Below are 16,591 nucleotides of genomic sequence, written 5' to 3'. Positions count from 1 at the left end.
GCTGTTGTTGGTGTTGAGTATTGATGCTGTCGCAGCGATGCCGTCATCGTGGGGGATACTGGTGTAGAGTGCCGAGACGTCCATTGTGGTGAGAAGTGTTCCTGGTTCAACTGGTCCGTGGGTACTGAGTTTTTGTAGGAAGTCTGTAGTGTCGCGACAGAAGCTGGGGGTTCCCTGTACGATGGGTTTCAGGATGCCCTCGATGTATCCAGAGAGGTTCTCACACAGGGTTCCGTTGCCTGATACGATAGGACGTCCATGTGTGTTGGCTTTGTGTATCTTTGGGAGGCAGTAGAAGTCTCCCACGCGGGGAGTACGTGGGATGAGAGTGCGTAGGATGCTTTGAAGGTCTGGATCGAAGGTCTTGATCAGTTTGTTGAGCTGGTGGGTGTGTTCTTTGGTCGGGTCTGCGGGTAACCGTCTGTAGTGTTCCTGGTTGTCCAGTTGTCGGTATGCTTCTTTGCAATAGTCCGTTCTGTTCTGTATGACTATGGCTCCTCCTTTGTCCGCTGGTTTGATGACGATGTTTCGGTTGGTCTTGAGAGCGTTGATGGCGTTGCGTTGTGCTCGGGTGACATTCTGGACTGTCTTCTGAGTGCGGCTGATGAATCTGGCATTGACGCATTTCCTGACAGCTTGAGCATACATGTCCAGCTGAGGGCAGTGACCCTCTGGAGGAGTCCAGTTTGACTCTTTCCTCTTCGGTTGCTGTACCGCGGATCCCTCTGTCTGCTGTTCCGGATCGTCGATTGTCTCATTGGGTTCGCTGCTGAAATTTTGTGGTTTGTGGTAGAATTCCTGGAGCCTCATTCTCCTGATGACTACTCCTCAGAATCAGTTTCTTTCTTGGACACACGAATCTCCATCAAAGACGGGCACCTCAGCACCTCACTCTACCGCAAGCCCACGGACAACCTCACGATGCTCCACTTTTCCAGCTTCCACCCTAACCACGTCAAAGAGGCCATCCCCTATGGACAGGCCCTGCGAATACACAGGGTCTGCTCAGACGAGGAGGAACGCGATGGACACCTACAGACGCTGAAAGACGCCCTAGTAAGAACGGGATATGACGCTCGACTCATCGATCGACAGTTCCGACGGGCCACAGCAAAAAATCGCATAGACCTCCTCAGGAGACTAACACGGGACGCAACCAACAGAGTACCCTTTGTCGTCCAGTACTTCCCCGGAGCGGAGAAACTACGCCATGTTCTCCGCAGCCTTCAACATGTCATCAATGACGACGAACACCTCGCTATGGCCATCCCCACACCTCCACTACTCGCCTTTAAACAGCCACCCAACCTCAAACAGACCATCGTTCGCAGCAAATTACCCAGCTTTCAAGAGAACAGCGTCCACGACACCACACAACCCTGCCGCGGTAACCTCTGCAAGACATGCCAGATCATCGACACAGATACCACCATCACACGAGAGGACACCACCCACCAGGTGCATGGTTCATACTCCTGTGACTCGGCCAACGTTGTCTACCTCATACGTTGCAGGAAAGGATGCCCCAGAGCATGGTACATTGGTGAGACCATGCAGACACTGCGACAACGGATGAACGGACACCGCGCAACAATCGCCAAACAGGAGGGTTCCCTCCCAGTCGGGGAACACTTCAGCAGTCAAGGACATTCAGCCACCGACCTTCGGGTAAGCGTACTCCAAGGCGGCCTTCGAGACACACGACAACGCAAAATCGTTGAGCAGAAATTGATAGCCAAGTTCCGCACCCATGAGGACGGCCTCAACCGGGATCTTGGGTTCATGTCACGCTACACGTTACCCCACCAGCGAACAAATGTTATCTGTTTTTAATATAACGGGTCAGTTGCTGTCTTTTCTATGTTTCTACCTCTCTATCTCTGTTTTTTTTTGTTTGTTGTTTTTTTTGGTGATTTGTATATTCTGAGACCTGGCAGGTAACACCTGTCTGTCTGCACACTGATTGCCTTGGCAACGGGCAGTTGAAAAAACTGTCTGTAATCACCAAGCATTGTTCTGTGAATTATAAATGCGACTTCATTTCGAGGACTTCATTTCCACATCGTTCACCTGAGGAAGGAGGTAGCCTCCGAAAGCTTGTGAATTTAAAATAAAATTGCTGGACTATAACTTGGTGTTGTAAAATTGTTTACAATTGCATAATTACAGTTCATGACACTCTGGGGTGTCTCATTGCATTATACTCGATGCAGCCTTCATTGCCAAGGCAGGCTACTGTTCATATTTACTGATTCCAATAGACAGCGGTTAGAATTATACTATTAAAGGCAATGCTGTAAATGGGGTATTAAACATTTGACTTCCATTTGAGTGTCTTAACCTTCTAACCCTACCCTACTGACTAACAGACTTGTTGTCATGCCAATGCCATTAACTACTTGTATGCACGTGGGAGTAACTTCACACACCCAGTCTCATTGAGGTGATTAGCATTATAGTTAGTTCCTTTTAAAGTAATCCTGTGACCTGTTTTCTTCTCGCTTTTGAAAGAAATCTTTGGATTCATGTCGAGTATCTAAAAAGCTATTTATCTCTCAAAGATCATGAGCTCATTACTGCACTTTAATTATGCTTACTATTAATCTATTAACCTTTTTGTACAGTACTTTGAGTACTTTATACAACATATACATACTAAGAGTTTTATAGTTCGAAAAGGATTTGTATTCCAAATACTTTTTTTAAGTTATTACAATTTTCCATTTCATATTATCTCCTGACTCTTGCTTTTAATTGTTGAAACTTTTAGATTTACCCGTTGGCCCTTGCAGCTATCGATTAGAAGAACTAGCTTACACCAGAAGCGGTGACAAAGGCAACTCTGCCAATATTGGTAACTTAAACTTAATTTTTTGTATGATTAAGTCTGGCTCTTTTCATATACTTTTTCTAAATGGTAGTAATACTCATTGTTCAATAATCACTTTTCTCTGAGAGTTATGTTAATTAATTTTCACCTTTTTAAGCACATGGACCGTGTCAGAGTTATGAGCCGGATTTTGCTCTGAGCAGTGAATGAACGACGCTGGCCGCTCATTAGTCTTGAACTTGCCTATAGATTTCTTTATGGGGTTTTGCATGGCAAGTTCCTGTTATTGGGTCCTCGATCCAGAGTTTCACTCTCTCCCAGGCATCTGTAACCTGTGAACAGGGCAAGCAGCTGTGTATCCCTTTAACCAATCAGATTGAAGCAGCACACACACACACAACCAGGAAGTGTAAGTTAGAATAGTGAATTCAGTGTAAAATCAGTTGCAGAAAGGGAAATAAAGAGAGGGTAAGAGATATTGAATTAAAAGACAGAAATAAAAGAGACAAAGAAAAAGTAAAAAAAAATGTTTAATTTAATTTTTTTTTAAATGTCCAACAACAATTAAAATGTGAAGGAATGAGTCTCCACATTTGTAAAATTAAATTTTCAGTGCCAGAAAGGTTGTTTGGCAGTCATTAAGATTTATGTCATTAACATTTTGGTTACACTAAAAAAAACTTGACATACCTTTTTCTAGTGAGGTTACTTTGTTTCCTTCAGAACAGGAGAGGAACTTCGCACCATTGCAGTAATTTCAATATTGAGTCAGCTGGTGAGATCTCCTTGCTGCAAAGCTTCTGGAGGAACAGGGCATCTAGTAAAGGAACTTCCTGATTTCCGCGTTTAACTGGGCATGTGCAGTCACCGGAAGTTCCTCTACCATTTGCACAGAAATAACGGTGAGCGCTGTTAGGATCGCCATTATTTTTGGAGCAAAGTCCAGACCATGATTTATTATCAGTAGTCCTGTGGCACTACTCACAGGTAGTCTGGAATAGGGTGGTGGTGTTTAGTTGATTAACCATGCCTGTCCTTTTAAGACCAATATGCAAGTACTTCCTGCGAGAAAGTACAAATGCAGCTAATTGTACTTGCTTGTAAACTGCCGAGAGCATTACTTACCTGCATGTAAATTTTAGGCTCCAGGCTAATGATTAGCTTGCTTTCTTTATTTTCATAATAAAGATGGTTTTACATCTGTAACAAAAATGTAACATCTATAATGTGACAGCTGGAGTGTGACAGACCTGCACTGGGTGCAAGACTTGTATGTTATGTATGTTAACCTTGGCCTGTGCCTCCAGCCCGAATTGGTCACCCATCTGGCCATGCTGTGCCCCAGTTTTCAATCCTAGCCAGGCCCCCCTTCCGCCCCTGCAAATGAACATCTTGGCTGCACACCCCTCTCTGAGGCTCCACTATCCAACGTGTTGCCATTACTTTTCTGCCTTGTGGCATCATGACAATCCTAGGCCACTGCCACCTCGAGCCCCACTTCCTGTCCCTGCATGACCATCTCTGCCTCAGCTCCAACTTGCTGGCTTCCAGGATATGTCCCCTGCATCCTTGTGCCCAAACCTCAGCCACTGCCTCCAGCCCTGGTTGCTTCCCAATTTGGTTTCCTATATTGTGCCCCAGTTCACAACCTTGGGTAGATCCCCATCCCCACCACCCCCTCCCTTCGCACTCTTGCGAACCCACATCTTCAGTTGCCTCTGGCACCATCCAAAATAATGTCACTCCTCTTCTGTTGATTCCTCAGGACGTCCCAAAGCACTTTACAGCTAATGAAGTACTTTAAAGTGTAGTCACTGTTGTAAAGTAGGAATAGTACAGTTTGAATGTAATCTTTGCAGTTGTTTGAATCCAATCATAAAGTTGGCTGTATTTTCTCAGGCCTCACGTATTGTCACTTGTCAGTTACTAGTTTAAAAACTGAAGTAGACATGCAGCTTTTAAGACCAATTTTAGATTGCAGTAAACTTGTTTTTAATGCACAGAACACCCCGCCCCCCCTATATTTACAACTGAGCATAAGTTCATTTCATCATTTTTCACAGTGATCTTTCACATATCAATGCTGCAAGTCAGAGTGATTTGTTTAATACTGTTAAATGCAGTAGTCTCATAGATCTCATATGATATTGTTCCCATCTGTATAATACATCATGGATACTTTATTTTAAGGGTATAAGAGATTGCATGGGAATGGTAAAATGGGAAGAAATACTGGAAGGAAAAGATGTGGAAGGAAAATAGAATCGTTTCGTGAGGTGGCTCAATTGAGAAATGGAACAATATAACACTCATGCAGTAGGGCTTCTAAGGCTTGGGCTGAGGCCCTGAGATACAATGGAGCCGAGTAGAATTAACTTTACTTTGTGTCTAATCAGGCTATAGTTAACTTTCAGCATGCTGGGTGCCAGATAAAGAAATTGTTTAATTCATTACTACTAACATCTCTCAACTTGATGAGTATAAAATGTTTTTTTATATGAAAAGACTGTAGGACTGATAACTGTCATTCCTTTCCTGAGCACTACTGAGTTTGTAATTTTTCTCTGGGCCCTTCACCTGGGCTGTCCCTGCAATAAGGGAAAAGTGACAGACAACTGCTGGCTTCATCATTTTGAGACTTCTGGAATGCTAAAAATGGTTACATTTACCTATATTACTGTTTTGGTTGTAACAATTTGCTAAATGGATAGCTGTACTATGAATTAAATCTGAAGTAGTCTGCCAATATCCTAATATATTTGTGAGTTTGTGTGATCTGTGTGTTGCTGGTCCTTTGCAATACCTATGCATTGAAATCCATGGAAAGTCGTGGCAGACAAATTAGTGTGAAAATACAAGTAGTTTTGAATGTTAACAAAAATAACAGCTCGACTTTACAACAACAAACGTTAGAAAACGAGTGTGTCAACGCCTCAATTTTAAAATTCTCATCCTTGTTTTCAAATCCCTCCATGGCTTCATACCTCCTTCAACCCTACAACCCTCCGAGATCTTTGCGCTCCTCCAATTCTGGCCTCTTGCGCATCCCCAATTTTCTTCACTCCACCATTGGCGGCCGTGCATTCAGCTGCGAAAGCCCTAAGCTCTGGAATTCCCTCCCTAAACCTCTCCGCCTCTCTCTCCTCCTTTAAGACACTCCTTAAAGCCTACCTCTTTGATCAAGCTTTTGGTCACCTGTCCTAATATCTCCTTTTGTTCGATAACGCTCCTGTGAAGCGCCTTGGGATGTTTTACTAGGTTAAAGGCGCTATACAAATGCAAGTTGTTGTACTGAAAAGCTAAGTTCATTGTGTCAGTATTTCCTGATTGTAAGTGGCAACAAGAAAAGGCACCATCACTGAGGCACTATGTGACTGCAGGTTTTATTTTTAATTGCTTTCATTGTCTACATTGTACAACTAGGAGTCATAGCTCGGCACCCTCTCTATTATCCTTACCTAAGGAAAGCCATGACTGCTAAGGCTGTGGAAGAATATTTCCAACACCTAATACAGAACGAAGATTCTGACAGGAGGATGGTAACCAGGTATGTGCTTTATCTCTTTGCAATTATTCTTGTTCTAAATAATAATGGAAAAATATGTCATGAGAGAGAAAATTTGATATATTTAATAGATAAATCTTTAATCTACCAGTTAAGGAGCAGCACATTTCTAAACCACCAGGGGAAAGAGTCAAACCCAGTAACTTAAGAAATAGAACAGCAAATAGAAACAGAGCACCAATGGCCTTATAAGAGGGGGTGGAGCCAGGACTGGGACTCTGGGAATGTCAGAGTTCCTGCATACCCAGACTCTTGATGATCAGAGCAGGATTGGCAGCTGGTATACCTGATGAGACTAGGCATAACAGGTGGGACCCACTTGGTAGTCCAGGTTGGGATTGCGGCCTGAACCCCCAAAGAAATAGCAGGTACATGCTTTTTAAAAAATATTTTAAAGTGTCTCCTTTACAAAGGAGGCTACATTTAACTTCCTTCCAGTGGGGGACTGATACTACCGCCCCCCACTCCTCCCCCCCCCCCCCTTGGAACTGGCAATCTCCATCGGACTTTCCACAATATGGCATGGGTACCTAGCAGTGGTATTACAATTAAAAGGACCTCCCCCTGACCCAGTGAACTTTAGCAAGATCAGCGACTGAGTTCCTGTGCAGGCAGATCCCCACACTTACATTGGGTTATGTTGTATCCTTCCCTCCCCGCCCCCCCCCCCCCCACCCCCAACCACTCCCCACCGCAGATTTTTGAAGCCCTTCTCTTCTGGCAGTCTCCTGTCCACCCATACAACATGAAGTTGGTTTCTCAGCCAGGAATACAATCTTAAGTTCACCGTGCATTGGTGAGAGGAGGATGAAGAAACCTATGAGTTGATGTTTACTGCAAGTAAGAGCAGATGGTATCATAAAACCTTAAAGTGTCATAGGTTCAATCTTTGGTTGGTGCTGATCTCAGCCAGGGCAGCAGTTACATTAGATTTTTAAAATTCATTCATGGGATGCGGACGACGCTGGAAAGGCCAGCATTTTTATTGCCCATCCCTAATTGCCCTTGAGAAGGTGGTGGTGAGCTGCCTTCTTGAACCGCTGCAGTCCGTGTGGTGAAGGTTCTTCCACAGTGCTGTTAGGAAGGGAGTTCCAGGATTTTGATCCAGCGACGATGAAGGAACGGCGATATATTTCCAAGTCGGAATGGTGTGTGACTTGAAGGGGAACGTGCAGGTGGTGTTGTTCCCATTTGCCTGCTGCCCTAGTCCTTCTAGGTGGTAGAGGTCACGGGTTTGGGAGATGCCCTTGTCTTTTGAGGTGGTAGAGGTCGTGGGTTTGGGAGATGCCCTTGTCTTTTGAGGTGGTAGAGGTCGCGGGTTTGGGAGAGGCCCTTGTCTTTCTAGGTGGTAGAGGTCGTGGGTTTAGATCTAAAGAAAAGCTCGGGCACTACAATTGCCCTCATGATTTATGGGCTAAGAAGGAGAAATTCAGCCTAGAATTTTGGTTCAGCACTGCCTGCAGTAAAGTACACATTTAGACATTGCACAAGAACAGAATTGGGCTCAGATTTGATGCCCTCCATATTTTAATAGACTCACTCTCTGGGCTCACTTGGAAGAGTTGCCAGTATCTGCAAATTGTACTCCAGTCACACTTCAGGAAAGGAAGAGCAGCGATTTGGGCAGGAGGATGATGGAATGGGAGGGTGAAAACACAGCTTTGTGATTCTTATAAGCAAAGGAAAACAAGAGCTTAACACACTTGAAGTTAAGCTGGATTCCTTCCACCAGAAAATGGCCTTCCTGCCAATTCCAGATGGCAGACAGCTAAGCCTCAACTGTCTGAACAGTTACAAATGTTACTGGTCAAGTACCCATTTGCAAACTAGTCTTGAAGTCCTTGCTGAAAGTCCTTGCTTCTCCTGCAGCCATATTCCAACTTCACACTGAATTCAAATAGTGAACCCAGCAGCCAATGTAATTTCTGGGCACTTAAACCAAATGCTAACATTTTTACTAAATATAACTTGCACACAAACCTACTGTTCCCACTTATTGCTGTTTAAATTCTATAATTATAGATTAACAAATAACAGGTTTTAATAAATATTTTACACAAAGCTACATGAATTATTAGTTTGCAAAATAGTTTGGCAAATTTCATGCAATTATCCTGCTGAAATTTCCTTTTAAATCTTAGTGTCAAGAAAATGCAGAGAACTATTACATAAAAATGATTTTAGATGCTACACCTGGTGAAAAAATAATATTCTTTACCAGCCGTGTTCAAGCCTAAAATGAAGACTTGCTGAAATTATGGGAATCAGAGCTCCTTCTCCATTAAATAGACTTCAAACAAACAAGTCAGCACATGCACGACTCTGGTGAAGTTCTGAACAATATGCCAAAATTATTTGGAAATAATTTGTGGTCATGTAAAGAGAATTTGCCTACTCATCAGAGAAGAATTAGTCAACTAAATTTGGCCTGCACATTACTGCCTGCAGTAGTGGCATGGATTACACCAGACTCCAAATTGCAACACAGTCATTTTCATTGTAAACATATCTCTGTCAGTCAAGTCATGGCAATGTTGTGTCATGCCCACAGTTTTATACCTCATTTTGACCATCCCAAAGTAGACTGATGAGTAATTGTAGTAGGTTTTGCCATGGATTTTAGGATGTTGAAATGGAGTCATAAGATATGACTCTTAAATTACCTGTTATTTCAAAATAAAGCAGTAGAAAGTCACCCAGACAGGATAGGAAAAGCTTTAACAAAACTTCTTTCTTGAGTGAGATGAATAAAATTTAGTGCACAGATCTGCTCTAGACAACAGGAAACTGCACTGGGTATAGTATTGTAGTGGTAATGTTACTAAACTAGTAATCCAGAGGCCTGGATTAATAATCCAGAGATGTGATTTCAAATCCCGCCATGGCAGTTTGAGGATTTAAATTCAGTTTTAAAAAAATCTCGAATTTTTTTTTTAAAGCTGGTATCAGCGTAAAACCCAACTGATTCACTAATGCCCTTTAGGGAAGGAAACCTCCCATCCTTACCCAGTCTGGCCAATATGTAAGGAATCTTACAGCACCAGGTTATAGTCCAACTGTTTTATTTGAAAATCACAAGCTTTCGGAGGCTTTCTCCTTCGTCAGGTGAGTGTGGGACACTCACCTGACGAAGGAGAAAGCCTCCGAAAGCTTGTGATTTTCAAATAAAACAGTTGGACTATAACCTGGTGTTGTAAGATTCCTTACATTTGTCAACCCCAGTCCATCACCGGCATCTCCACATCATGGCCAATATGTGACATCAGTCCCACACCAACGTGACTGATTCTTAACTGCTCTCTGAAGTCAAGCCACACAGTCATAAGAACATAAGAAATAGGAGCAGGAGTAGGCCATAGGGCCCCATAAGCCTGCTCCGCCATTCAATAAGATCATGGCTGATCTTCTACCTCAGCTCCACTTTCCTGCCCACCCCTGTAGCCCTTGATTCCTTTAGTGTCCAAAAATCTATCGATCTCAGCCTTCAATATACTCAACGACTGAGCATCCACAGCCCTCTGGGGTAGAGAATTCCAAAGATTCACAACTCTGAGTGAAGAAATTTTTCCTCATCTCCGGCCTAAATGGCCGACCTCATATTTTCAGACTATGACCCCTAGTTCTAGACTCTCCAGCCAGGGGAAACAGCCTCTCAGCATCTCCCATGTCAAGCCCTCTAAGAATTTCATTCTTCTAAACTCCAGAGAATATAGGCCCATTCCACACAATCTCTCCTCATAGGACATCCCTCTCATCCCAGGAAACAATCTAGTGAACTTTTGTTGCACTCCCTCTAAGTTAAGTATGTCCTTCCTTAGGTAAGGAGACCAAAACTGTACACAGTACTCCAGGTGCGGTCTCACCAGAGCCCTGTATGATTGCAGTAAGACCTCCTTATTCTTATATTCCAATCCCCTTGCAATAAAGGCTAACATACCATTTGCCTTCCTAATTGCTTGCTGAACCTGCATGTTAACTTTCCGTGATTCATGTAGAAGGACACCCAAATCCCTCTGAATACCCGCATTTCTTAGTCTCACCTTTTAAAAAATATTCTGCTTTTTTATTCTTCCTATCAAAGTGGATAATTTCACATTTCCCCACATTATACTCCATCTGCCACCTTCTCGCCCACTCACTTAACCTGTCTATATCCCTTTGCAGCCTCTTTGTGTCCTCCTCACAGCTTTCTTTCCCATCTTGCTTTGTATTGTCAGCCAACTCGGATATATTACACTCGGTCCCCTCATATAAGCCATTGATATATATTGTAATCAGCTGAGGCCCAAACACTGATCCTTGTGGCACCCCACTAGTTACAACCTGCCAACACGAAAATGACCCGTTTTTTCCTACTGTCTGTTTTCTGTCCGTTAACCAATCCTCAATCCACGCTAATATATTACCCCAATCCCAGGAGCCCTAATCTTGTGTAACAACCTCTTGTGTGGCAACTTCTCGAATGCCTTTTGAAAATCCAAATATACTACATCCACTGGTTCCTCCTTATCTACCCTGCTAATTACACCCTCAAAAAACTCTAATGGATTTGTCAAACATGATTTCCCTTTCATAAAACTGTGTTGACTCTGCCTAATCATATTATGATTTTCTAAGTGCCCTGTTACTATGTCCTTAATAATAGATTCTAGCATTTTCCCTACAACTGATGTCAGGCTAACTGGCCTATAGTTCCCTGTTTTCCTTCTCTCCTTCCTTTCTTGAATAGCAGGGTTACATTTGTTACCTTCCAATCCATGGGGACTGTTCTAAAATCAAGGGAATTCTGGAAGATCAAAACCAATACATCCACTATCTCTGCAGCCACCTGTTTTAAACCTTAGGATGTAGCCCATCAGGTCCAGTGCCATTAATTTCTCCAGTACTTTTTCTTTACCAATCTTAATTACTTTAAGTTCTCACTCATTAGACCCTTGGTTCCCCACTATTTCCGTAATGTTTTTTGTGTCTTCTACTGTGAAGACAGATACAAAATATTTGTTTAACGTCTCTTCCATTTCCTTATTCTCTATTATATAATTTCTCCTGTGTCTTCCTCCAAGGGACCCATGTTTACTTTCATTAATCTCTTTCTTTTTACAAACTTGTAGAAGCTCTTAGAATCTGTTCTTATATTTCTTGCTAGTTTACTCTCATATTCAATTTGCTCCCTCTATCAATTTCTTGGTCATTCTTCGCTGATTTCTAAAACCCTCCCAATCCTCAGGCTTACTACTCTTTTTGGCAACATTGTAAGCCTCTTTTAATCTAACACTATCCTTAACTTCTCTAGTTATCCCCGGTTGGATCACTTTTCCCGTGGAGTTTTTATTCCTCAAGGGAATGCATATTCGTTGAGAATTATGAATTATTTCTTTAAATGTTCGCCATTGCTTATCTACCATCATATCTTTTAATCTAATTTCCCAATCTACTTTAGCCAACTCGCCCCTCATACCTACGTAATTGGCTTTGTTATCAAACCATAGATGTAGCGATTCAAGAAGGCGGCCCACCACCACCTTCTCAGGGCAACAAGGGATGGGCAATAAATGCTGACCTTGCCAGCAACGCCCACATCCAAAGAATGAATTAAAAAAACAGAATTTTGTGCTTGAGGTTCGTACCCACTAGGAACCGGATTGAGCCCATAGGGCTGATATTTCTGACTCTTTCCATTGGCAGGGTCCTGACCTTCAAGGCCCAACGTGCAGATGTGCGCCTCTATTCTGCCGCTAGGCGCTGCCAGAACCAGACCTGTGTCAATGTTGTCCCTGCATCATGCAGACTCCCAAAACACACACTCCTGGCATTCCTGGAACTGGGCAGGAGCAGTGCACTTCAGGCGCAGGGGAGAAGAGGACAAGAAAATCTTCCCTCACAGTTCATTTTACATAGGATTCTTATAGCCATCAGACAGTGGAGACTTTCATCCCATTAGTCACAAAGTCTTGTGATTTTTGAGCACAAGATTGATCAGCAAGGGCCAAATTACTGTGCAATTTATATAATGTATCTATTAATAAGGACTCATAACAATGTACATTACAAGATTGTTGTAGTGTACCATTGAGGTGGACCATACTTTTAGCTTTCTTGAAGTGCCTTGCAACAATGAAGTTCGGAAGATCTAAGGCCCAGATCAATTCTCCCTGCCCCTCTACACTCACTTCAAATGTTAAGTACAAGGAGCTCATGGATTTCTTTGTCGTGAAGATCACCTGTGCAGTTGATTCTACTGTGTCCTCCCATTTCCACCAGTGTCCTACTGCCTCACCTGCTCTAGCTTCCTGTCCTACCAGAGTTTGACTCCCAGATAGGTTAATATGGTTGTACTGACACTCATGTGAAGTGAAAACAAACCAAGAGCATCTCAAACGTGCCTTACTCATTCTAAATCAGGCTTACAGTAGCATATTATACTGATTATTAAAAATCCAGATCTGCCAGATACCTTCTCCGATTCAATAGCAGCAGTTGCTTCCTGAAATGGATCCCTTGCTCTTTGAGCTGAAGTAGACTCACACTGCCCAATGTTTAATGTTATGATTGTGTAACCCATTAGTATCCCCCACCTTGTGATCTGAACTAGATATTTGTTCTTTCACATATGGTCCCACGTGCCTCTCCAAACTTCTTGAAGGTAGACCAAGAAAATAGTTAGTAAGATGAGGCCAGATACAATTCGTTAAGTTAGATTATTTCACAGCAACTGAACATGCAGAGCAACAGTTATGTACAATTTATTTTCACATAATATAAAAATAAGGAACACATTATCCTTCCCCACATTAGTTGCTTGTCTTGCCTGACTGAAAAAAAATAACTTTTAACCACCCTCCTGCATTCTCCTTCTGAACTCAGCGAAAGCTTGCTCTCCTAGCTTTCCGTTTAAAGGCCTTACTGACTATAATTCCCTGCGTTCACAACCTGAAAGGAGAGTCTACGCCAGATGACCCCTGCCAAGCATCAGGATCAGGGACCTCCTAATACAATGGCTGTGAGGTGTTTATCAATTGCTGAGATAGAATAACGAGTTGCTTTTTTTTTACTTTTTACGGGAAACAAAATCAAAATTTAGCTCATTAGTATTTTAACCCCCGTTTTTCTGTCTTTAACTTGTGAGAATACATTTACTTAAAACAACCCTTAAATGTAACATTCGCCGACTTCAGTGCAACTCACAATGATCAGCAGTTGGCAGTATAACAGAGTTCTGCTGGCAGTGAATTATAGTTCACCGAGCCAGACTGAGACTAGTAGCTGCAGTATAACTTTACCTTTTTATAGCGTCTTTTTGGGAACACACTGCTGAAAATAAAAACAGAAAATGCTGGAAATGCACAGCAGATGTGTCAGAAACTGAAGAAAAGAATATTGGTTAATGTTGCGATGACTGTTTTGCCAGAAATGAAAACTGTTGATGCGGCGGCAGGGCCAAAGTTATAATATGAAGATAATGAATATCAGATCCGGTATAATTAAAATGCAACTTGGCTTTCCAAAATTAAAGAGTTCAAATGAGTTACGCTGAGCCCACAGTTTGATGATAAAGCCTGTTGAATAGCTTACAGTGTTTTTACGTTGATTTGGCATGTTTCAATAATTTGCTTTGTTCTCAGATTTGACCTTCCGGGAATCCAGGGATTAAATTTCGTGCTGAGAAATTCTTTGGGCGGCGGGGGCGTTGCATCTTTAAGGAGTGACCCGCAGGTATAAAACCAATTTACATACTGTCTGTGCCTCGTGCTTTACGAGGACGTGTCACTAGATGATGTGCTAGGCAAATTGGTAATTGCAGGAAAGGCTTGTCGAAAGCTGCTGTTTAAAGCAATTGCTACAATGACCCAAGCGCCTAGGAAACAACTGAAACTTTTGAAATAGGCTTCCTTGACACTCGCTGTTATATATATATATATATGAACAGGCAAAGTTATTTTGTGTTGTAAGATTTGTTAATATAATGCTGCCTTGAAAGCATGTTGCTGGTATATTTACAAGGCGGTTTTGCCCAGTGTCGCTTATCTCGGCATTTATACAATTCCAGCGCTGTACTCGAGTTTTGACACTGCTTAAAAGCTGGACCCCAAAAACAGACAATTTGTAAAGTTATTCCTTACTTCTATCGTGCAAATGAAAACATTATTTAAATTGACGTATTGCAATGTGAACGGTTTTGGCTAAATTAGTTGCTAGAAATGTGACTAAGTTTCCCGGACGCTGGGAATTAAACGGAGAGCATATTTTAAGAGTTCAGTCCCCATGAGTTTTTTTTTTAAAAGAGGGGGTGGGAAGAATTGATATGGTAAGCATATACCTTTCTAATACTGCCATGTCGCTGCCCGTAGCGACCAGAGCAATTCTCCCCCCGAGATTAGCAGAAATACCCAGGATTTAACTCTAATTAATTTCTGATTGCACTGCAATGGGCACTGTTCAAACAACAATCCCTTCCCAAAACCCCCGCCCCCCAAATGCTGCACCTGAACTGTATTTTGATTGAATACAAGCAATTCTAGAGGATTTATTCAAAAAAACGCAATCTCCCAGAGACCACTGTACTAATAAATATAAAACTGATTTTCACAGGGCAAAGCGTATGGACAGATGCTATTAGACTTTCGATTGAAACACGTTCCTGATCTGAAGACTCTAATAGAGGAATAGTCGAGATGTAGGATGCTGTTCTCTGGATTGTGCTGATCCCGCATACACAGTTCTAGCGTACAGTGCAACTTACTGGTGCATCTCCCAACTCTTAACGAGGATTGCATTTAGTACGGAAAAATAATAGATGCCATAACAGTGCCCGCTTTCTTCATGTAGGAAACACAAGGACCGCAGGAAATTAAAACACGTATAATTTTGTCACTTATTTTCTAAGCATTCTTTGACTACCTTGTCACTATTAACTGAACATTTTGTTGACGGATAATTGTGAGTGAGTTTATTTCCTTTTATTAAATAATGACTCGATTTATTTATATCTGATTTGTCCCCTAGTAGTTTATGAAAATCGAATTTGCATGTTACGAATACATCATTAACGTGTGCTAATGGGATCGTTAAAGGCCCGATACTATAGGTATGTTAAAATTCTTTGTTCGGCGTATTTAAAAGAGAAAACGTGCTCTGGCCCTATTTCCTGTGCCTGGCCTTTCAATTGAAGTACACGTCAGATGTTTTTAATTTATTTTAAATAACTTGACCCACAGTTGTGAAGTGCCTGAACAAAGGCGCAGAAACCTGTTGCGTGGATACTATGCTGCTAAAGGCATTGTTAAAACAACGGAGTATGGTCTCATTTTGACAAAACGAAAAGACTGAATGTCCAGTTGGGTGGAGTTTATGAAATCTCAATTTTTAATCTTCCTTAATTAGACTAATTCGATGGAATGTTCTTCTGGTACCAGCGATGTATCTTCACTGGTACCAGAGAAGTCAGTGGACTGTTAAAAGGCGACGCTATTTCTAATCAATATCAGTTTGCTCCAGCACTCCACGTAAATAAATGTAGTTATGTCTTACTGGATCAATAAAGTGCCATTTGAAATAAGATTCAATATAATGTAAATAAATAGACGTATATACGCATTAATAAACGTGATTTAAACTCGTTGATGGATTGTATTTTTGCCAAATTAATTTACTCTTAATGTTTACAGAATCCGTGCCTTGGCCTATGTTGTCGTGAAATTTATATTTAGGAAAAGAGATATTGGGAAGTTGGGGATAAAGGACTGAATGTAAGGACATATGCCCTCGTACTATAGCTGAATCTCAAATCACTGGGAGATGGATGTCAAAAATATTCAGTCCTGGTATCGTTTTTGTTATGCTAACTGTGAGCTAAATTCTCCTGGTCATAGTATTGCTGGATCCCAGTGGGAGGTAATGATAGTCGAGCGACAGTGTTGTTTCATGGTTTACAATTACACTTTGCATTTGTCTATCAAACTACTTCTCCAAAGACCTACAAACACGTACTGTTTAAACTGAAACTAATTTAATCAAATCCTCTTTGCTTTTCACCATACTTTAACTGTAGCCTTCATAATAGGGCTATATTTTGCCAATTTTCATTTTCTGACAAGATAATTGTCGATTTCGTAAACTAGGCGTTTGCCACAGACGTGTCTGCCTCCCTCGCAATATCTCTGTGTGTATTAGCAATTAGAATTTGTCTCTCGAGTGCA

The 16,591-nt window shown here is 41.9% G+C and overlaps 1 protein-coding gene across 4 annotated transcripts in view; it reads left to right on the top strand.

Annotated features, from left to right (window-relative positions):
• Positions 1–16,013, top strand: part of lratb.1 (lecithin retinol acyltransferase b, tandem duplicate 1) — a 148,949-nt gene extending 132,936 nt beyond the window's left edge. For 3 of the 4 annotated variants that reach the window (XM_067991617.1, XM_067991634.1, XM_067991625.1), the window contains 4 exons: positions 2,771–2,854; positions 6,254–6,377; positions 14,018–14,108; positions 14,985–16,013. In XM_067991617.1, the coding sequence (XP_067847718.1) occupies positions 2,771–2,854; positions 6,254–6,377; positions 14,018–14,108; positions 14,985–15,062 (377 nt within the window). In that variant the 3' untranslated portion in view covers positions 15,063–16,013. The remainder of the gene's footprint in view (positions 1–2,770; positions 2,855–6,253; positions 6,378–14,017; positions 14,109–14,984) is intronic. The other variant, XM_067991640.1, reaches the window with a different exon arrangement.
• Positions 16,014–16,591: the final 578 nt, after the last annotated feature.

The sequence above is a fragment of the Heptranchias perlo genome, chromosome 1, assembly GCF_035084215.1.
Source record: "Heptranchias perlo isolate sHepPer1 chromosome 1, sHepPer1.hap1, whole genome shotgun sequence".
In the NCBI taxonomy this organism is placed as follows: domain Eukaryota; kingdom Metazoa; phylum Chordata; class Chondrichthyes; order Hexanchiformes; family Hexanchidae; genus Heptranchias; species Heptranchias perlo.
Note: the sequence above shows the minus strand (reverse complement) of the source record. Positions and strands in the feature narration are given on the sequence as shown.